Here is a 13,208-nt window from a genome sequence, read left to right as displayed (position 1 = left end):
ATTTTCTCAACTCAAGCATTTTAAAAATCAAAGATGAACAGCTATGTGATAAAACAAATTGGATGCCTTGTCTCTGCCAAGTGCAGAAGTAGATTTGTTACATTAAATCAGTTGGAGAGCTTGAACAAAGACTTTGCAATTAAAAAGTAAATAAATACTAACCTATAGGTAAAATCTTTGCTTATATATTTTTTTATTGCTATTTGTGTTTTTTTTTTTTAATTTGATATAGTTGTGGGGTCTTACCTGGAATAAAACTGAAAAAGAATGATAAATTTTTGAACTATTACTTCACATTCATCATTTACTTAATCTTAATGTCTTGTAAATTAAACAAGGAGCAACTGTGACAGCACAATTGTTAGGCTTTGCTTATGCTATCACTTGGTCCTAATTTGGCACTGATCTATATAGTTAATTTAGTCATTGGATCAAGACTTATAAAATATTTTTTGAATTGTTTATGTATCATTTAACAATAGAAATAAATAATATAATTAAAAACACAAGAGACATTTTGTCAAAAGACATTAAGCAGTGGATGCCTGTACATGACAAATTTAATGCAAATTTATTTTCTTCTAAATCTTTTGTTGCATTATATTATAATGACCAGACATACTTGCATTGTTGTTATAGAACTGATCTCTATATTTTGAAAAAAAAAATGAGTTTGCAACTTTTAAGTTAAGTGGGAAAGTATTGCAATTGGTCAAAAATTACCTCCCTAAGATTTTTACATTTTTGGACTCAGGACCCTGAAAATTTTGGAAAAAATACAAAAATATTTTGGGATTTTTTCTATATGTATGTATGCTTGTGTGTGTGGAGGGGTACAATTTTTTTCACCCTCTTTGAAGTTTAATAACTCCTGTGCTTTTTGTTGAAAAAAATCTGAAATTTTTTGCAGGAAGGTTTGTGTATTAGGGGAATTGATGCTATTAAATTTTGGTGGTTAAAGGTAGATAGGGTGGGGAGATAGAGGGAGGCCATGTATCATATCTTGAGTAAGTTTGGACTTAATGACTTTACTCACTATTAACAATTTTTTATAAAATTTATCCTTACCCTAAAAATTAAACTTCTTGCCATTTTATAATAATGAAAGATATAAAAGGTTTTTCATAATAAAATATCATAACAGATGGTGCCACACAGTTTTAAATGTTGCTGGGAAAGTTAAGAAACTCATTGCTGGATTATTTTAGGATGCAACAGGGTAGAGCAAAAGTTTGAGAGTGGTAAGCTGGTAGCATTAATCATTTTCAGTGTCCTTTAATCCAACCATAGATATCTGGTAACCCTTGTTCTAGCTTTATTGGAGCACAAAAAAAGTTTAAAGTAGTCTCTATTACTTTGAACTTTCTTTGGCTCATCTTCAGAGTTTCATGTCAAGTGTTGATTCCATGAACCCCTGAGTATAAGCTGAGAAAGTTTGAAAGAACTAAGGACTATTTAAAAGAATTTTTTGTTTTTTGTGTATGTGTTCTAGTAGAACAAAACCTAGTATGATTGCGGTTATCAAGAATTCAAGATTAATACTGGATAATATAATATTTCACTAATATAATTTAAGGCAGAAAACAATAATAAATACTGATAATTTTATAAAATATATAAAAAATTAGAATAAGTATTGTTGAGAAAATAATTACAGTATTTTTAGGTTATTTTTAATATTTTAAATGTAGAATATTAATCAACAATCCACAAATTCTATTGAAAGAAAACAAAAATGCTTTATTGGAGTCAAAATTATTAAAATGTAAATAAAACAACTTTCCTAATACTTTTGGGCTTGGTCCAAGCATTCTAGAATGTTACATTCATTAACGAATTTGAATTTTCTGTATGTTTTATTCTATGGATGTTGTATGAATTTTGTTTATATCATTGGAAGATGGATCTAAGAACTTTAACAGTACTACAGTTGTTTCAAATTATGTTTTGACTATTTTAACATCAGTAAAGAAGGTTTTCTTTTTATTTTAAAAATATTTTCTGCTAATAAAAAACATTCCAAAATAAAAGATTAGTAGAGAGAGAGGTAGTCTCTCTCTCTCTCTCTCTCTCTCTCTCTCTCTCTCTCTACTAATAATAAAATAAAATGAAAAATAAAGATTAGTAGAGAGAGGTACTCTCTCTCTCTCACTATTAATCTTTTATTTTTCACTCTCAAAACTAAAAAAAGTTAAGAAAAGTATAAATAATAAAGAAAACTGTAACCTAATTTCTTAATTAGTAAACTTAAAAAATTGCTTTATTAGAAATGAGTGAACTCTAATAAAGGTAGTATTTTTAGTTTATTACTTAAAAAAGAAAAATCCTATAAATCTTATATATGCAGACATTGTATTTAAAAAATATTTGGAAGAAAAAAATTAAAATAAGATTTAATAATATTAATTTAAAAAATTTTACTCCTTATTTCAAAATAATATATATATGGTCAAGTCCACTTAACAGAGTACCAGATAAGAAAATAGTTAAGAAATAAGAATGTTCCTGATTTTCTCCTCTGTTTACATTAATGAGACTCTTGTTAACAAAGCACAAAATAGTATAGTAATCTGTTTAAATGAAAGCTATGTCAATGGCATTTTTAGAGCAGCAGTCTGCATAAGAGAGAACTATTCTAAGAAATATTTATAAGGGTCTATCTTTAAGCTTACAATATATCGCTGCCCAAAGCACATGATGGCAGGGTTCTCTACACTATAACATTTTGTGATTTGGTGAATCTTTCCATTGTTAGTTTTCTAATAAACAATCAAAAGATTTCTCAGAATCATAATGAGCACACATTGGTTTTATTAAACAGACATATGAAAAGGTACAGATCACATGTCCTCATCTCAAGCAGAGGCAAGACAAGGAGTGATTAGCAACTAGGGTGTACAGTATAGATTTATGTAACAACAAGAGTGTGTTAAGAATGTCACATGGTACTAACTCATTCAGTGAGACCATTCACTTAACAAGTTCATAACACATGACACTCCCAATACATTCAAGTTGTTACTCACATAAATTGAGACTAGGCACCCAGATTTTAGAGATCACATGACTTTGCTTTAAGGTGGTATTATTATTATCATTTGTTTTTAAACTGTATGTCCCATTAGATAACATTCAGAAATTTTAGAGCAGGAATGTTCACATCTTTCCAGCTAAGCCTCCTACTGTATTTCTGAGAAAAAGTAAAAATAATGTAACTGATAAATATACTGCATTTACTGGTTATTCAACAGAATGTTAAAATAGATTATACAAGAGTGGAAATCAATATAATGCAAGTACAATAAAATTATGTTAATAATTAGATTTTAACCTTTCCATGTGTGTTATAAGCTACAGAGCTCTTAAGACACAAAATTATGGAGAAAATCAAATATCATTAATCAACCCTCTGAGTGATCTTGTTATTTCAGATAAGGAAACATAATGTAGCATCAAGAGGGTGCTTTTTTAAGTGGACTTGACTGTTATTTTGAATATTTAAAAATTTATTTGAAACATGCTTCAAATAAATTTTATGTAAAATTTTGTTTTAAAATTTTAGTAAATGTTTAAATTTATGTAATAACATAAATTTAAACATTTTCTAGATTAAATTGCAAAATGCAATAGTATAAAATCACAAATAAATGTTGCATTTTAGAACTTGCATAATTAATATCATGAGTATTACATTACATTTTTAATTAATTAAAGATACACTATATTTTATAAATTAAAAAAATAAATATGAAAATCTGTACATAGAAAAAAAATTGCTTTATTAATTAATATGTAGAGAATTTTAAAAATTTATTAAAGCTTATTATTAAATAAATTCCATTAATTAATATGCACGATCTATGCAAATAACTTAACAGGAAATATATGTAAAATCACTATGATGTAAAATCCAGTCTGCTAGTAACAAATACTTGTTTTTCTTACATCCGAAAAATAATTCGTGCTTAATATATTCGTATGCCACATTCATATAGATTCATATATACAGTACAAAGATTAAATCTAAAGAGTAAATTAAACATTTTAACGCTTTAAACTGAATAAATCATCTATTACAAAAACACGTTTAATTTTTTTCTTCTAAACTTTCATAACGGCTAAATTCGAATCAATCCCTACCATTTTGCGAAATGGCGAATCGATGGATTAAAGTGTTGTAAAATAACGTTTTCGTGAACATCGACGCCTGTAATAGCGGAAGTGTGGCGCCAAGTGAAAGTAAATCTACTCCTTTATCCCACTTTTTGACAATACTGCACGTGAATTTCTCACTAAATGGAGGATCGTATAGCAACGATAACTAATGAATGCAACGTATAAAATAAAGAAAAATTAACATAACTATATTTCAAATTCCGTTTAATTAAATGTACTCATAACCGTCATTTTTATAAATAAAGTAAGAAACGTTCACAGGAGTGAAAGTGATTGACGTTTTCCCGCATACATCTGTATTACTGTAATGAACTAGGACTATACTCAGTATTTGCGTAGAATTTCGTAAGATTTGCTCATAAACTTCCGTATTTGAAATGATAAGTTTTTACATTAAACTATAATTGCTGAACTCTACGATACACAGAATCATTGGAAGTTTGATAAAATGACAATGTTATTTTTACACGCTAGATTAAGAATAACCTGTAACGGTGATCGACCTATAGTACTATACAAACAGATATGGCATATATGAAGAAACTCCTGAGGATCGACATAAAGTACGATTTTATTTGATAATTTTCTCATAAATATTCGCAATTAATATCTGTACTATACAACGAAAAATATATAAATTTGTCTAATCAAATTTCAACTTTTACTGATTTCGGTTATATGAAACAACAGAAACTAGTAAAAGTTGTGTAAACGGGAATTGCATCTCACCAAACTTTTTCCGTTTTGGCAGGTTTCCGCTTTGAATAGGTCTTAATATTTTTTCTTTTATCTTTAAACTATACCAAATAAATGTAACAAAATTACATTCATTTTTATAGTAAAACCACTTTTATATACTTTAAACAAATTTATTACTAGATTTAGGCTGTGTACACACTAGGCGTTTTTAAACGCCTAGTTTTAACGGTGTGTACGCTGCTAACGCGCGTTTAACGCAACACAAAACGCCTAGTGTGTACACAGCCATAACCCACAGTGATTACAATTAAAGATTGGACTATTCGAATGCAAGAATCAAGAACTATTTGATTCCGGAACGCTATCGTCATTCCCGAGGACGTATTTTACGTGATCCCTACTTCTTGGCTGTGATCCCTATCAACTAATGCGACGGCGTACAAGCCAATTCAAATACCGTGTCTCGCTCTGTCGTCGGAAATTTTGATCGCATTACAGTAATACATAGACCAAGTTATTCTGTGTTATGACTTATCGGAGAATTTTCATACTTTTAAGTAATCGTCAGGGTCGTCGAGAGGGATAAAAAGATGGAAATTTTTCTCCTGATCCAGTTCACTCATATCTATATAAAATAAATTAATGTTAATTTTACTAACAGAAAATAAAATCTTTAGGCTTCTTTTATAGAAAGAAACATTCTATGTATTTCAATTTATCAAAAAATTAAATAAAATTGCTAATGGGGTCCGCTAAGAGGCAAAAGGAGTCTGCTCTACCCCAGGGTCCCATACAAGCTCTCGGTGGTCCTGACAATGACATAAACAGTAATGCTACACTCCATGCTATACAAAACTATACACTCCAAAAACAAAAATGAATCATTCTGCTACCCAAGGATTGAGGCCGTAGTATTATGTAACGTTTTCGTAAACATCTCCATCCTTTGTAACACATCGTAACGATTATTTGCATACCCAGCCACTCATATCTGTATTACATAATTTATGGACAGCCCACACACTAAACTTCATTGGGCTGCAATTTGAAAAATTGTAGACATAAATTCCCACTGTTGTCCGTTTGCCTGTTCTTCCTTAATCTCAAGCATGGAGTTAGATAGATGAAAGTTGAGATCATATATGAAAAGCTTAGGGGCAGGAGGCCCAGATTAACTATATATGAACTTCTGATACAAACCATAAGCCACATTATTTGTTCGAAAATTTTACCCCGAAAGGAGTTAGATAAATGAACAGCACGACTCTATTGCTAACAAAAAAGTATGATGTACAGTACAGTACAGGGGCAAGACACTACTAACTTGAGGTGGAGAGCATATATTTTAAATTAAATAAATTTAAAAAATATAATTAAATTGCAGCCCGGCATTACGACAATGTCACAATAAATAATTGTTTACAATTAAAATGTTTTCTAATTTCTAAATTGAATTCTCTCAACATTATACAAGAGGTAATAATTACTGAGATAATTTGTCGTGCTTCCCAATAGTATGGAAATCATCTGGATGCATCCCGGGAAGATGTGAAGCATTTTGAATTAGAGGTGAGAAGATCTCGGTTGGAACCGTTCCAGCAGAAATGGCGTTACATATAAGCAAAAGACGACGCCTAGGATCTCGCAAATTTGATAGTATTGTATATTTTAGTTTAAACAATAAATGAAGCCTTATTGGTTTTTGTTCAAATTTGTCTATTGCATCTGCAATAAATTGTGTGTTCTCTTGAACGTTCTTCCTGTGGACAATACTTATCATACAGTTAATTGAATATTAATAGGAGATTTTATACGTGGTTTCATTCGTGCCGGTTGATATCATCCGGTCGTGAAGAGAGGTCGCTAAATCGCTCTCCACCCCATTCAGGCTCTTCACTCTAGCGAACGACACCACTTTCTAAATCTCCTCTATTTTAATTGTCGTAAACTATAATTTTTAAAAATTAAAATTTTTATAGAATGACATAAAACGCAAGAATTTATCGGTTTGAAAAGGTTCATTAATTTTGCGTAACTAATACAGTAATTAATTTCAATCACTTCATTTAATTAATCGATCCATTGTGCACTGATACACTCCGAAATAAATCCTGCCGGTACCACTGAATTTCCGAGAACCAATTTCTCGAAAACAACCGAAGAATGTGATTCGTTGAAAACAATGAGAATAAGCTAATACATTATTGCCAACTTGTCTTGTACGGAGTAACTATCTGATAGTACCGAATATTCGAAAAGTTGATTAACATTGTTGATACTTATAGAGATTGAAGTTAACGTTGATTAGAGCAGTAGTGGCCAAATTACGATCCTCCGCCCACATCCTCCCTTAGTACACGCTAATCTAGCCGAACATATTTAACACATCACTTGTAAATAACAGGATAGGCTTACTTTTGGTATATATGGAATATACAAAATATTTGTGGCCCGTCTACATATGAATTATGTTCAATTTGGCCTGCCATCCGAAACGTTTGGACATCACCGAATCAGAGAATTAAAATTCCCGAGAAATCATATCACAGAATAACAGTCTGTGTACTATTGTAATGCGATCAAAATTTTCGACGGAACAGCGAGAAACGCGTTCTTGGTACAGCATTTGAATTGACTTGTACGCCGTCGTATGAGTTGATAGGGATCACAGTCACGAAGTATTCGAACACTTAGAACACGTCCTCGGGAATGATGACCACATTCCGTAATCGAATAGTTTTCGATTCTTGCATTCGAATGCTCCAATCTTTAGTTGTAATCACTTTGGATTAACTCTAGTAATAAATTTATTTAAAGTATATAAAAGTGGTTTTACTATAAAAATGAATGTAATTTTGGTAGATTTATTTGATATAGTTTAAAGATAAAAGAAAAAATACTAAGGCCTAAGACCTATTCAAAGCGAGAAAATTTACGATGCAAGTATGGTTTACAGGTTTGAATGTATAATAAAATAATATAATTATTATACGAAAAAATTGAATTTAAATATTAATTAATTAAGTAACATTAGGGCAATACTGTCCGTTTGTTTGAAACCAATAATACAAAATTTACTTTAATATTTTGCCCAATTTCCGTACGATGAAACCACTCCCTTAATTCTTCTTGGCACACTGTTAATGAAATACAAGAATTTTTTACCTTCTACTGAGTTCTGGACATTCTGAATTTTATCCCACAGATGATACATCTCACATGTTTCCTATTGAGGGAGTATTCTTTATTAATCCATAGATGTTGATGGCTAATTGGCCAAGGCAAGTCATGGCATTAGCCTACTGCTCTGGAATTCCCAGAACTGAATCCGAGCGAGCATCCCAGAAACTTTTCATGGGCAGTAAGTCTCAGATATGTTGGGCCTGTCGTCACCACCCAACTGCCTCCATTGTAGGCCTGTACAAACTTGCAATGGGTATCGAAAAGAAGGTTATCTTACTGCCTTCAGCAAGAAAGAGCCAAAAATAACAAAGTGTATGGTTCACGGTTCGAAAAACTTTCTGGAACCGACACGGTTAAAAATACTTGTTCAGAATTAATTACAGATGGAATATATAAATAGGAAATCGAAATTTCAATTATGTTTATTATTTTAAAACACAATAAAAAGTGCATTCATGAAACAAAATTATTAAAAAGGACTAAATAAATAAGCGAAATATCAATTGATTAATGTAAGATTTTTGCACATTGTACTCTAAATAACTGACCAAAATCACGCCCAATACAGATGGGCCTGGACAGGGGCAGATCTAGATTTTTCGGGGCCTAGGGCTTTTTGAAGTTCAATGGGGCCCCATTTTTCCATATTTACTTAACCTAATAAGTTTAGAACGCTCTGGTGCAATATCACGTGACCGGAAGTTAAAATTTTTCTGGGATAAACACTAAAAGTTTTAAATAATTCTTCCATAAAACTCGATGAATTTAAATAATACGAAATACCTAGAACTGTTTAATAAAGATTACTAATTTATCATCACAATTATGAAAAAAAAAAAAAATCAGTGCGCAAAATCCCACGCGAACTACGTCATCGAGATGAATTTGAAACAATCACCTGACGCTAAAACTTTCCTGGATAAACACTGGAAATTTTATATAAGTTTTCGATTAATTCTGACAAATTTAAATAATACAGAATATCTAAATCTGTTAAGTGAAGATTAGTATTTCGCCATGAAATTTATGCAAATTAGTCATAAAAGAAAGTAAACAGACAATTGCGCAGAATCTGTCGCCAACGCGATAAATTTAGAACTATCACGTGACCGAAAGCTAATAGTAAATAATGTTAAAAATAAACAGGACAACACAATAATTTTTACATAAATTTAGTGTAAATACAAAAAAAAAAAAAAAATTAATATCAAAGACGGCATGAATATGCAGACATCCTTGGAACAGAGCTAATATCAATAATTCATTGTCACTTTGTGCGCGGTTCCTGCTTCGACTGTTTTTTTGTTGGTAAAAAGTTATTGTTTTAGAAGAAAAATACATATACTTAGTGAAGGAAGATAAAAGTATTGAAATATAATATTCAAACATAAAAATATTTATATATGTGATATTAGAAATCAATATTTTTCCGCTATTTGAAGTAATATCTTGGCACAAATATTTGATATATGAAATACGAGACATAAACATTTCCTTCTGTCAAATAAATTATGAATTTAATAGATTTAGGAAAATTCAATTGTGAATAACTTTTTATGTGAGAGTATCTGCATTTACAAATTATCACAATTTTCAGTTTTTATACACATTATAATGCTATAATGTAGGAAACAATGTTTAATAACACATAATAAATAGTACAGAAAGAGTAATAAAGAAACATCAGCAATTGTAAAAATAATGCATTATTTACAGTATTATTCATAAAGAGAAATTAATTATATCAAAAACATTTCTCCGGAAGAAAATTGTCAATATTTTACGTAAATGTAAGTAAATTTTATTATAATTTAGATAAAAAGACATCTCTTTTTCCACGTTTACTATACGATAAGTGCTCATTGTTAATGAAAAAGTATTAAAAATTTATGATAATAATTTAATTTTTCTGGGCCCTTGACACTTGGGGGCCCAGGGCTTAAGCCCTATTAGTTCCTATGTAGATACGACCCTGGGCTTGGACTGTAATGGAGTAGTTTAAATGAATGAGGAAGAAGAATAATGTCCAGATTTGTATTATTAATAATAAATCTGGGTTCAAATCAGAATTATTCGTATTCATTGAAATCTCCATAATTTTCCGATAAAAGTGTTATGAACAATATTAAATATGTGACTTATTGCCTATCGTATCAAACAATAGAAATCAGGTAAGTAGGATGACGGAATAAGAAAACGCGACATGCACGATCCGCCAATGGAAATGCCTTCCGGGAGGACTTTCAATAGAAAAACTGACTCTATTTAGGTATTAGACACATAATCGGAAAAACCACCTGACCAGTCTGTAAGTGAAGCACGAACCCATAACCAACTACCATTATTTATTGGTTTTTATTCACTGAAAAATTATATTCCACATAACTTTAGGTATATGTACCGTACATTATTTTTTCCTAGTAAAAACAGAAAAAAGTTAGATGTTAATATTTAATTTTTTTCATGATGTCAAACGAAGAGATAAAAAATGAAAGCGAGACAGTATATTAAAATGAAAAATTAATATGAAAAATTGCAAAAATAATTCGTAAAATCTGATATGTATACACTTGAAACAATGATACTAAAAAAGTTGTCTGATAAATAAAAATAAATTATTCTACCACATATTGAAGTTTACTCACAATTATTCGCATATTTTTTTTCGTTAAATTTCATCGCATTTATATTTAAATTAATAATTATATAAAAACTAAAAATCATTCAAAAATAAAATTTCTAATCGCAATGATCCATACTTAATTAAAATGCCATCAAAAGCAAACAACATTTATAAAAAATTCAGTTTAGGAACTAAACAGCAACTTAAAAACGCAATAATTTATTTTTAAAATAAAAAGCAAAGTTTACTAATTAATCCTATCTAAAAAATGTAAAAATAAATGAACATATTCTGTTATATCCGCATCTTTACTGTGATTTAATCTTGAAGCACACACACACACAAAAGAAAAAAAAAACTAAAAAGGAAATTCCTATTTCATTTTTATTAATCTTTGACGTCATTCATTAGCAAAAGTGTTCGTTATTTTATAGTCTTGAAGTAACAGGAAATTTGAAAGAACAGCACCAAGTCTTAACAGCACGGTTCTGTGACAGCCCAAAGCTCGACAGTTTAATGTTTTCTGAATATTTTCGATAGCATATTTATATTTATTTTTCACACAATTACAGTAAAATAAATGCAACTAGAGTTAATTTATTATGTATGAAATAGTTTCAAAGGCGCAAAACTATTAATTTCTAGAACAGTTTACTTTCGAGTAACAGAAGTTATTTATAGTTTTGCTAATTTTATCATGAACAGAATGTAATCATTCTAAATTATATTGACATCCGGATGGCTTTCAGCGCACAAAAAATAATTTTAACGTGGTTAAAATGTAAGCTATATGTCTAGTGCTTATGGATTTCTTATATAATCTATAAGCACTAGACATATAAATTGTCTTTTAAAATGCTAGTTTCTTTCATAAAAAGATGATCGATAATAATATCTATATCAATATATTTTTAATGTTTAAGTTTAATTATGATATAAATTAAATTTCGAATGTTATCTTGACATGTAATACATTTAATAATTATATTAATTTAAATTTACAAAGTAAGTTTAGAAATATTTTTAATACTAAAAGAAAATAGTTTTAATAAGTATATAACATAACAATGCAAAATTTAATTTGTATGTAAGAAAGCACTTACCGGTTTTAATTGAATCCCATTCATTTTTTCCTGGAAAAACCAAATAATCACATATATTTATAATATTTATATAATTATTTATAATTCAAATAAAGCTTAATTAATAAACTGAGATGTAAATTTTTATTACTCATAAAAATTATATAAACAGTAAAGCAAATGTAATAATTTCCACTGATAATGTCAGTGTAATTATTAACACTTTAAAAATAAAATGTTATCTTGACGCTTAGATTAACACGAATTAACACATTGTTTTTACATACGAGTGAGTTTACGAAATTATTTTTTTATTAAATATAATTTTCAACATTAAATCATGATTTTATTTAAAATACGTGATTTATTATTGATAAAGCGGAATTTAAAATAACTACTGCTGTTTGACTGAAGAACTGAAGAGGAAATCAATTTGGTGTAATATTAAATGTGAATTGAAAGCATAATTTTTTATAAACTTCCTCAAATTGAAATGGTTTCAGAATTAAAAGAAAAAGTAACATAAATAAAATGCGTGATAATTGCTCTTTATTTTAACTGTAAGGCTTACTGCTGGTTTAATCAATTGATAGAAAATAATGTAAATTCAAAAAGAATATAAAGAATATTATCTTGATATAAATATATATATATATATATATACTCTATGCATGTTGAATGTCAAGATAATATGAGAATGTTAAGAAAATGATAAGAGAAATAACTGAAATCCTTTATCTAATTAGAAAGTTTTTAAATTGGATAAAATGCAAAGTAAATTCTTAGGAAAAAAATGTAGAACTGTTAATTATATTACAGAAGATATATAATATTTAAATGTATAATGACATTTAGATCTAAAGATATTCTTATATATCAGAGGTCCCCAACGATTTTAGCTTTTCCTACACTACATTAATTTGTCCATCTCTTTTTATTCAATACAAAATAAAAATAAATAACAAAGTGGTCAAATAAAACATTAAATAAGAATTAATACTTTTTATTAAATATAAATAAAAAATCAAATCAAATTATGCTTTATCTTAATAAAATTTTCAGACATTGGGAACCGTTCTAGATAATTTTCTTAACTTTTCTCATCATATTTGTTGCAGTATAATTGCAATAATAAAAGATATATTTACGTTTTAATCATTCAATTTGGTATCACTGAGATTATCGGTATACAGTGGTACCTCAGGATACGAAATTAATCCGTTCCGAAACTCAGATCGTATCATGAAAATGTCGTAAGGTGAATCATTTTTCCCCATACGATTACATGTAAAACCAAATAATTCGTTCCAACGCGAAAAACATACTCAAATTAAAGCCAAGTAATACATTTAAAAAATAACTGTAGTAAGAAAAACAAATGAAAAATGCGAACTAATGTAACGTCGTATGGTGAGTTTTTGTTCGTATCGTGGAGCAAAAATATG

At 29.0% G+C, this 13,208-nt stretch overlaps 1 protein-coding gene across 4 annotated transcripts in view; it reads right to left on the bottom strand.

Annotated features, from left to right (window-relative positions):
- Nucleotides 1–13,208, bottom strand: part of LOC111628272 (endothelin-converting enzyme homolog) — a 98,576-nt gene that overhangs the window by 73,427 nt on the left and 11,941 nt on the right. For 2 of the 4 annotated variants that reach the window (XM_023372021.1, XM_023372019.1), the window contains exon 2: nucleotides 11,785–11,814. In XM_023372021.1, coding sequence (XP_023227789.1) covers nucleotides 11,785–11,808 — 24 coding nt within the window. In that variant the 5' untranslated portion in view covers nucleotides 11,809–11,814. Of the gene's footprint in view, nucleotides 1–4,140; nucleotides 4,752–6,362; nucleotides 6,494–11,784; nucleotides 11,815–13,208 lie in introns of those variants that run through there. The other 2 variants (XM_023372023.1, XM_023372022.1) reach the window with 2 other exon arrangements.

This window comes from Centruroides sculpturatus, unplaced genomic scaffold (assembly GCF_000671375.1).
Source record: "Centruroides sculpturatus isolate CEXI.00-Female unplaced genomic scaffold, Cexi_2.0 scaffold414, whole genome shotgun sequence".
Classification (NCBI taxonomy): Eukaryota; Metazoa; Arthropoda; class Arachnida; order Scorpiones; family Buthidae; genus Centruroides; species Centruroides sculpturatus.
This window is presented reverse-complemented; position numbering and strand designations above follow the sequence as displayed.